Source organism: Lipotes vexillifer, unplaced genomic scaffold, assembly GCF_000442215.2.
Source record: "Lipotes vexillifer unplaced genomic scaffold, Lipotes_vexillifer_v1.1 scaffold91, whole genome shotgun sequence".
NCBI classification, from domain to species: Eukaryota; Metazoa; Chordata; class Mammalia; order Artiodactyla; family Lipotidae; genus Lipotes; species Lipotes vexillifer.
The window spans coordinates 4,635,325-4,645,877 of NW_006777583.1; the positions used below are offsets into that span (position 1 = coordinate 4,635,325).

Genomic DNA, 10,553 nt, shown 5'->3' on the forward strand with positions numbered 1-10,553 from the left:
TGTCTCAACATACAGATCAGTAGATCTGATATTCAAATAAGCCAAATTATTTCAACTTCCTATTTGACCAACCATATCACTTATAATTTAAGTCTTATAAAGTTAGAAAAGCATGTAGAAATAATTATTTTTTATGCTGTACAAATTCAAATTAAGTACCACAGTAGTGATCACCATTTAAAAATCCTACAAAACAATACAGTTGAAAAACATTATTCTATTCTCATATGGTTTAATTATTTGAGTCTCTGATAATATTAACACTTAGAATAACAAATGACAAAAAAATGCAAAGAAGAGCTCAAGATACTAATATTGAAAAATTCTCTAGAAATAAAACAATCTAACTTTTAAAGTTTAAATTACCAAATGAGTATTGACTGCAAAAAGTCTTTTGTGAAGACTGTTAGACTAGTAATTGCCCAGGCAGAGCTGGGCAGTCAAACTAGGAAACTCATATAACCAGAATATTTATTGGATTAGTTTCACTGATTTGACTGTTTCAACAAAACTATCAACAATTATCAAAGATCTCTTAAGGTTTATAAAATATGTGACTCCTTGTAGGAAATCCTGTATACTCTAGTTGGCACTGGCATAGATAAAATTAATTTAAAAACTTATTAAAGTAAAAGTAAAAATGTAAAACCAAGTAACTTTACATTCTGCAATACACAAAGCATTTAAAGTTTTATAATTATTTTCAAATAGCCAATCCTGTTCGGTTATTTTAAAAAGATGATTTCACTTAAAAAATGTAAAATTTCACATTGTACTATTTCTCAGTTTAAGAAAGTTTTAATTTTGATAGAATAAGAGTGTATTTTAAATTCATCTTTCTCACAGGATTTCCCTCTGTTTTAGTTTGGGCTCATCAATAGTTGCTTCAAATACTAGAATAACTGTGCATAACATTAGAAAGTTAAAATGAAGCTTGTACCAAGATTTTGGTTAAAACAGACTCCTCTGCTTTCTACAATAAATGTTAACTTCTACACTACTGTAAGGTATCAAATCCAGGCTCTACTACTCACTGCTGCATTTTCTCATTCTGGAAAATGGAGATATTAGTACCTATTTCACAGGGTTACTGTGAGGATTAAATAAAATTATTGTCTATACAGATGCTAGTTACCTTACTGATGATGATGCAAGTGCAAGGCAAATATCAAAAGGGCCACTACTTCTTTGGAGTCACGACTCAAGGGTCTTGAAATCACTAGTGACTTAATCAGAATACTTTGCTGCTCACTGACCTTCTGTAGTTCTTCACAGAATAAGTTTGCAAAGGTGTTCAATATCCTCTATAATCTGAACTCACCCCACCTATCCAGCCTTACATATACAATTCCTTATATGGTCTCACAAATATGACAAGCAAATTTTCACTGTGGTATTTCTTTCATTCTGAGCTCTTCCTTAGAACTCAAGCTTTAATACTCCTGGATATCCTATTCCACGTTTATAATTGCCTTCTTAGAAATCCTGTAACATTTCATTTTTTGATACTCAAACTAAATATCTGCTATGTTAAAAACACTGTGGGGAATCTGAACAGAAATCAAATGTGGACCTTAACCTTGAAGGGAGAAGAGGGCTACTTGAATGAGTACAGTACAAAGTAGAATGCTGTATGTGTCATGATGGAGATACAATAATATATATGGATAAAGGATTGTTTTCTGCAGCAGAAGAGGAGCTTGGTTAGGTACAGATGAAGAGGTGGCGTTACAGGTAGAAGAAAAAGTAAAAGGAAAGCAGAGAAGGAAGATTCCAGGCTATGTAGTATGTGTTAAGGACAGTACATAATTTAATAGAGAATATGGGATTTGTTGAAGGAAAACAGTGAGAAAAGGGGGTTGAGAAGATCCATTAGTGTTTCTTAAAAAGTGTTCTATGGCCGCTAAAGGTCCTGGACATTTTTCAGGTAAGTGAATGGCCCATAGGTGGTTTCAGAAGAAAAAGCGAAGAAACTATTTACATACTGTATTAGAAAATCGTATGTGCCTCCTCAGATTCTCTTGGCTTCATCTGTCTCCTGGATTCTCAGCCACCACCCTAAGTGACAACTCCTTGTGGCCCTATATGATTCCACCTAGGGTCTCTAGCTCCCTCTAGCACTCAAGATTCAGATTAATGCAACACAGAATGGAGTGGGACCTAGCTTCCCCAGAAAATGCCAGGGTCTCGATGAATTAAGGGCCCAAAATGGGTTTCAGGAGACTCTGAATCAAAGGCAAAAAATGTTTTCTCCTTACATTTTATCCTTTTGTTTCGAAAATGCCTTGGAAGGGGGTGAGGGGAGTAAGGGGGCTGTCTCTTAAAAGTAATGTTATCAAAGAACTGTTTTACCCCAACAAGTGTAAGCATACATCTGTATAGGGTATGGTGCTGTATAATGGTCATCATCAGTGTCATGACTTTTAGATATCCTGTCCATTATGACTAAATGGAGAGCTACCTCTATTCAGGACTGGCTTAAGTTGGAAAGTATTATATGTATGGGGAAAAAGGACAATTTTTATGGATCCTTAGTTTCTAGATTCTCTGTTAAAAGCAACTGGCATACATGATTGGAGACACCTTAGCAAAGTCATATGACTTTAACACAGGCATGCTGGTCTACAGCTTAGGGTAGAGGAAGAAAGTTGAAGCAGTGCCTCTATCAAATCAGGTCACCTTTTCCAAAATCACTGCTATTTATTCCAAAATTTTGGAGCAGAGTATGGAAAAATTGGAAACATGTCATTTACCTTCAGCTTGGAAAGGGATATAAATCTTGATGTACTCAGTGTAGCCAGATATTGGCTTGTAACCATTATATAAGCAGACTGACCCCCATCAAGGAAAAAGTTTCTATTTTGTGAGGTCTCTTTCCACAAAATGATGAAGTTTTGCTCTGCCTTCTATTGTAGAAAAATATTTTATGCACAGATGAAACACCTACAAAAGTTTGTTTGGGGTCTGCTTCTTTGAAGAAGAAAAAAAGCTTCTCATATGTTAGGATTCACTGCTTTCTATACCTGCATGTGCTGGTACCAAAGCCTCGCCTATAACCCTGAAGACAGTCTGCCTACCATCAGGAAGGTCATCATAACTCATCACTACTTGGGTCTCCAATCACTGCTTAGCAAGAGCTTTCTCTTTCATTCCTAAGAAATGTGAACCAAATATAAAGTCCTTCTGTAACACATGGTTCATTGGTTTCTTAGAGAACAAGTATCATGTTCTTCAGTGTTTTATTTCCATTTTCTCCAAGAAATCACCAATAATTTTTACACACACACACACACACGATAGTAAGAAAGACAATTTTTTAACAACAGGAATTTCTGTTCATTTATATACTGTGCATTCTTCCAGAAGTAAGGTGGGTATAGCTTTCCCTTAAAAAGTTCCAGTTGGTAACACACAGTTTATTAGACAGTATTTAGCTACACTGAAACTTGGAGGCCTGGTTCTTTCTGTTACTTTCTTAGTTTTTTTTCTTACTAAAATCTCTCCACTCCCTCTCCTCCTTCCTCCTAATGCAAAGAGAACTAACCTTTGATGGATTGAATGGAATACCCAGGTATGAAGAGCCTCGGAAACCACAGCGATTTAGATTTGATCCTGGAAAATAAAAATATGTACTTATTTTAAGTGTACCTTATTTTTGTACAGATTCCAAAGCAGTTCAGTTATACAGTCTCTCAGAAACAGAGTATTTTAGTACCAAAGTTTTGTCACTTTCTCCATTTTCCTGCTAGGCAACACTGAATGTCTGCTCTAGGAGCTTTATGGGAATTTCTTCATTTAATTTCCAAACCAGTCCAAACCAAAACAATGACCTCCTACCAGGTACCTTTAATTTAAGCCTAACTCACTGAGTACAAAATGCTTTCATACTTTTCCTAAATGACCATTTTCATGTCATCAACATATTCAATCCCTCATGTTACAGAACAGAAAGCAGAAGCCCAGATGTTAAGTGACATGTTCAAGGTAATAGCTGGTTAGCGACATAAAAGGATCTAGAAACCTAATGTCCCATCTAGTGCCTTTTTACTTTAACTCACGGCTTCTTTACAGGGGAGCAAGGTAAAGGTATAAACTGCTCTACAGTCACAGAAAATATATGTACTTTGTATTTTAGTATTAGACCTTCATCCTAAGTCCAATACTTTGAAGTACAAAAGAACACTGTAAGTTAGCACTTAATCTCTAGTTATTCAAAGTATGTTTACTCACACTGATATTTTTCCTACCTAAAATTTTTCAAGATGTCAATGGAATATAACTGGAAACTTAACAAGGAAAATATCTACATCCATGAAAAGGGAACTCTTGTGACTACTGCTGGGAATGTAAATCGTTGCAGCCGCTATGGAAAACAGTATGGAGGTTCCTCAAAATATTAAAAATAGAACCACCATGATCCAGCAATTTCACTTCTGGGTATATATATCCCCCCCAAAATGACATCATTATCTGAAAGAGATATCTGTACTCCCACGTTCATTGCAGCATTATTCACAACAGCCAAGACATGAAAACGACCTAAGTGTCCAACGATGGATGAATGGATAGAGAAAATGTGAGCTATATACAGATAAAATGTCATATGTGTTACACATACACAGACACAAACAGACACACACACACACACACACGGGAATATTATTCAGCCGTCAAACAGACGGAAATCCTGCCTTTTATAACAACATGAATGAGCCTTGGGGGCATTATGCTAAGTGAAATAAATCAGAGAAAGACATATAGTGTATGTTCTTACTTATATGTGTAATCTAAAAAAGCTGAACTCATAGAAATAGAGAGTAGAATAGTAGTTGTCAGGGCTGGCAGCAGAGATGTTGACCAAAGGGTACAAACTTCTAACTATAAGATGAATAAGTTCTGGGGATTTAATGTTATGTACAGCATGGTGATTATAGTTAACAATACAGTACTGTATACTTGGAAGCTAAGACCTTAAATAGTAGACCTTAAATTTTATCACCACACACACAAAAAGGCAATTATGTAAAGGGAATGGAGGTGTTAACTAACCTTATTGTGGTAATCATTTCACAGTATATATGTGTATCAAATAATCATGCTGTACACCTTAAATTTATATATATATGTCAATATTATCTCCAGAAAGCTGGAAAAAAAAGAAATTAAAAAATATAAATGAAGAAAATGGTCATTCCCACAATAAGAAAATAATTATGGTTTTGAGAACTATTATAAAATCAGCATGATAAAAATAGAAGGTAGGAATGTAGTACCAACAGACTGCACATACATTGCTAATAAAAAAAACCAAGTTGGGCTTCCCTGGTGGCACAGTGGTTGAGAGTCCACCTGCCGATGCAGGGGACACGGGTTCGTGCCCCGGTCTGGGAGGATCCCACATGCCGCGGAGTGGCTGGGCCCGTGAGTCATGGCCACTGAGCCTGCGCGTCCGGAGCCTGTGCTCCGCAACGGGAGAGGCCACAACGGTGAGAGGCCCGCGTACCGCAAAAAACAAACAAACAAACAAAACCTCGGAACCTGTTTTTGACTTAAAATCAGGTTCTGAGGTGAGGAACTTCATATCTCTTATGACTGGTACACGACTAATCATAATAACTGGTTTTCAGGTACTATAAACTATTCAGCTTTATACCCCCGAAATACTTACAATAGTAGCTTATACATTAATTCTTTGAGTAATTTAGGAAACTATCCCTAAATTTAAAACTCTCCACCAAGCATCTTCCCCCATTAACAAAAAAATTATTTAAAAAAGAATGCTATCTAATGATGATAACAATTTTGATGAACATGATTCTCTTATCTTTGCTTAAGAATTTTAAATTGGTAAGCCATTTAAGACTTGCCAATATATAATGAGTTATAAAAAGGCTCATACCTTCTGACTGGTAATGATGCACCTGAAAATCCACTCCAGTAACTTCAAATATGAGATGGTCAAATGCACAGAAACACTCACTATAGTATTATGATGGTAAAAATTTTGAAGTGACACAAAAATCCAACAGGTTAAATATAACATACTATATACTCAAAGGAACATTATACTGCTATGAAAAGTAATGATTAGGGAAAACTACATAGCAACATAGAGAAATATATATGCTCAAGTTAAGAGAAAAAGCAGGATACAAAAATATATGTGTATTATGTTTATAATTAGGCGAAGTGGGCTTATCATCAAGGCCTGGAAGAGAATAAATAAAATAATACTGTGTGGGAGGATATGAATAAAGGTGAATTTTGTTCTCTTTATTAGTCATTGTTGTCATCACAAATTACCACAAACTTAGCAACTTAAATCAACACACATTTATCATCTCACAGTTCTGTAAGGTCAGAAGTCCAAGGCAGGTCTCACCAGGCTTAAAATCAAAGTGTTGGTAGGACTATATTCCTTATTAGAGACTCTGGGGAACAATCTGCCTCCAAGTTCATTCAAGTTATTTGGCAAAATCAAGTTCCTTACGGTTTTAAGACTAAGGTCTCCATTCCTTTGCTGTCAGCTGGGGGACCCCTTTAGCTCCTAAAGGGCACTCTTGCCATTTCTTGCATCTGGGCCCTTGTATCTCAGAATCAGCAATGGTGCTCAAATCCGCCTCATGCTTAGACTCTCTGGCTTCCCCTTCTGCAGCATCTCTCTTTTGCCCTCTTTCATCTGCATTACTCTGACTGACTCTTCTGCCTTCTTCTTTACTAAGGGCTTATATGATTATACTGTGCCTGTATGTATAACACTCATCAACAATCTCCACATTTTAAGGTCAGCTAATTAGTAACCTTAACTTCACCTGCAAATTCTGTAGAACTCAGTGTCTGATTAAATAACCAGGGAACAGGAATTTTGGTGGGAGAGGGGGCAACATCTTTAGAATTCTGCCTAATACTCCTTCCAATACTCCAAATTGGATGTAACACTGTACTTTTAAAATCTAAAATTAAATTATCCCTTCCTTACCAAGCCATGGGTGCCTTTATCCTTTTATCGTCACTTGTTTTAATCCATCTTTAACTGGGCGAGGGGTAACGTTAAAAGGTATATTTTCCTAGGCTCTATATTTGATCTGATTCCTAAAATGTTTTCCTATTATGACTTAAAATTTTTGCAATCAGTTTTATTTCCTTCAGACTGCCTTTTCAAAAGTTATCCTTTCAAGCTACTGATTTGCTGATAGTTTTCTATGAAAATCAAATCCTATTTCTACTTTTGATGGAAGAAAGCTCTGATTCCATGTTTCAGGTCTGAGTTTATACTTCCCTTAGGAAGCCTTTCTGGAGCCCCCACTAAGTTAGTTAGGCTAACTAAGTAACTTAGCCTCTGTCAGCCTTACAGAGGCTGACATATAGTAGGGGTTTAATAAATATCTGTTTCTCAATGAAATTATTTCCTTAGAAATAAATGAATGGCACTTCTATTTGCTCATTTCTATGTTTTTATATTACTTAAATTATTAACTTTTCTGAAAAGTAGCAGAAATATTGATGCTCAAAAATACCACATAAGGTTAGGAGCTGTGGCATGGACACTTGGAATCAAACTCAATATCCTATTCTTGCTAGCACTGTGTTCTATAGGCAAGTAACAACCTCTCTGAGCTGGTTCCCTCCATTTTTGAACTAGGAACAATAATATACTACAATCAATATATAGCAGGGTTCTTCTAAAGGTTCAAGGGCATGTTTAGATGGTGTTCAGCACAGTGACTAAGGCTCAATAAATAGTAACCATTTAACATCAGCTAATTAGATGTTATCAAAAGTGAAACAGGAGGAAATTAACAGCTTCTGTTACAATTTATCAAGGAAAGTTTCTTTAAAATAAAAATACCTTTTCTTCCATTTTCAAAATGGAGTACATATCATCATCTTAAAAAATTCATTAGGCCATTCTTTCTGGTTCCTGTCAAGATTGGTTCCTGTCAAGATCTGCTATTGTGCATTATTTTATAATTCTAGTAAGCTTACCTATTCATCATAATTATTAAAATATAAACATGCAATTTATTCCAAATTTACAACCGCATGCATATTCGGGATACAGTTTAAACCTCTTTGGAGGTTTTTAGATAGCGCCATCTAGTGTTCCTATTCAGTAGTAACGAAGCGAACAAAGTGTGATCTGGCTGACCAACAGAATCAAGTAAAGTTTGGAAAAATATAGATGCTCTTGGGTCCTAACCTCGGCCCACATCAAAACTCTCACAGTAGGTCCTGAACAATCATATATAAGAAAGAAAAATAATCCCTGTCTGATACACAGTCAGAATTGAATACCATTGATTTGGTGAATGCATCCATAAAGTCAAACTAGTTTCCTTGTTTTATGGAAGCAGTCTAGATAGCTATGTATCAAAAAAAACCCAGATTACTTTAAAAAATGAAACTGGGTCTATGGAAAGAAAAGGAAAATAGCAAAAATGGGCATATGCAGATGGATATAATACATATATGTGTATTTATGTGTGAGCACGTAGAGGGATGTGTTATTAGAGAATATAACACGTTTAGCTATCAACCATAAGGAAAACAATCCCTTTATCTGCATGCTTGCACATGAAAGACAATTATTAAGCTACAAGGCTGACTCCTGCTTGATGACTGGGTCATATCTCATTTACAACCTAGGAGTTTACTACTAAGTTCATATAAACACCAATTATATGTCAAGCATCACAAAGACAATGCATTTAGATATTCTCTAAAAAGCAAATTATAAACCCGTAGAATGTAAAACTTTAATGAGTTTAAAAAGATTTATTTTAATCAGCAGAGTTATTTTGCTTTTCATAAGAAAATGTGTTTCCCCTCTTTTAGGAGGAAATTTTATTGTGAATGATAAAAATACATTAAAAAATTATATTTAGGTGCTTCTAATAAAGGACAACTCTTAGGCTAAAATATATTACTAATGGTGGTCATGCTGCTTAAATATAGTTCAAAACTTGTTTTGGTCATGTTCTTAACTTTCTAATTCTCATTTTGAATGTCAGGTTTTTACAATAAGCAAAGAGAATTCAAATGAAGAATGTGGTGATTTAATGTAAAAATGGACGTTTATATTTTATGGCTATAGAAGTAATTCCTCACAGGTCTCAAGAAACACAAGGTTTCCTAGTAAAAGGACACACCTTACATAACTGTTTCAGGATGTCAAGAGAGACCCAGACAAGGTACATAAAATATTATATAATTTAAAAAGTGTTTTTGTTTTTAATCTATTTTCTAAATTTCACAGATTAGTTTTAGAACAGGGCAATTAAACAGAAGGCAGGTGGGAGATTTTCTCTCGTAGAGATTAGAAATTTAACAGTGTTTCATCCAACCAAATGGTAAATTGATTATTTGGAATTGCAGGTGGACTGTGAAAAGACCTGTAGCATAGCCTACCAGACATGTGACTAGGGGCAATTGGGGACATCAACCAACCAATAAGTGTGAGACTATCTTTGCAAAAAGTTCTTGATCTACAATGCTTCCCAAACAGGTGCTCTATAATTTCTAAAATCTGCAACATGCTCAATTTAGCCACATGAAACTATACTTACATTTTCAGCATGTTGTTAAAAAAAAAAGGCACAAGCTGACTGAAGTCTACTAAAAAACTGAAATCATTAAACATTTTACCTTTTAATATTAAACCACCTTATCTACAATTCCAAACACTTAATTCTAATGTTTTATGAACTCTGTTATGGAAGAGATACCAGATTTATTTTCCTTTATCACCATAAGACAGCCTCAGAGTTCTCATGAAAAAATCCATATCTTACAGAAAAACATACATGATAAACAGAGCACCTACTGCATGGGACTAGTACTAGAAAAACTGAAAATTAGAAATGGAAAACTGTATTCTAATTTTGCCCCTAGCATTAACTAGCTATATGACTGTGGACAAATTATTACTCTCTCTGGATCTTAATATCCTCATTTGTATAATGATGGACTACAATATTCCTTGTTTGGTTCTAGTTCCAAAATTCTCTGGTTGTGTCCCTGATCAGAGAGGGTAACACAAAATTCCCAGCCTGATCCCTTGTGTTTCCTATTTACTTCCTGATACTGATGAGAAGGGCCCCAACTCTCCAGTGGTCTGACCACACACTTATTACTAGGATACCACAGGGTCTTCACAACTCTGGAATTAAGTGGAAGGCCAGGGTTAATTGTGATTAAATATTCACAATGTACTTAAGTTCCATTCATGATAGTCTCCACTAGGGACCTATATACTTCACCAGTAAAGCAGCACTGGGACCTGGAGTAAGAAGCCAGGGATTTCAGTCTGACTCTATTACTTTCCATCTGTGTGTGGCCTTGGGCAGGTCTCTTAATCACTCTGCCTCTCATTTTCTTCTCCACTTCTGGGGAAGGCAGATTAGGGGAAGAACAAATTTGATGATATCTTTGAAAATTACAAAATATTAAATAATGTACAGCATTGCTTCTGCCATTAGCAAAATATGGATATTGGTGTATAATCATATAAATGGGTTTAGTTTTTGTTTATTTTTGTTGTGTTTTGAAGAGCG

The 10,553-nt window shown here is 35.4% G+C and overlaps 1 protein-coding gene across 1 annotated transcript in view; it reads right to left on the bottom strand.

Annotated features, from left to right (window-relative positions):
* PGGT1B (protein geranylgeranyltransferase type I subunit beta) overlaps nucleotides 1-10,553 on the bottom strand; it is a 56,655-nt gene that overhangs the window by 33,545 nt on the left and 12,557 nt on the right. Inside the window, exon 3 of the mRNA XM_007451209.1 lies at nucleotides 3,545-3,612. Coding sequence (XP_007451271.1) covers nucleotides 3,545-3,612 — 68 coding nt within the window. The remainder of the gene's footprint in view (nucleotides 1-3,544; nucleotides 3,613-10,553) is intronic.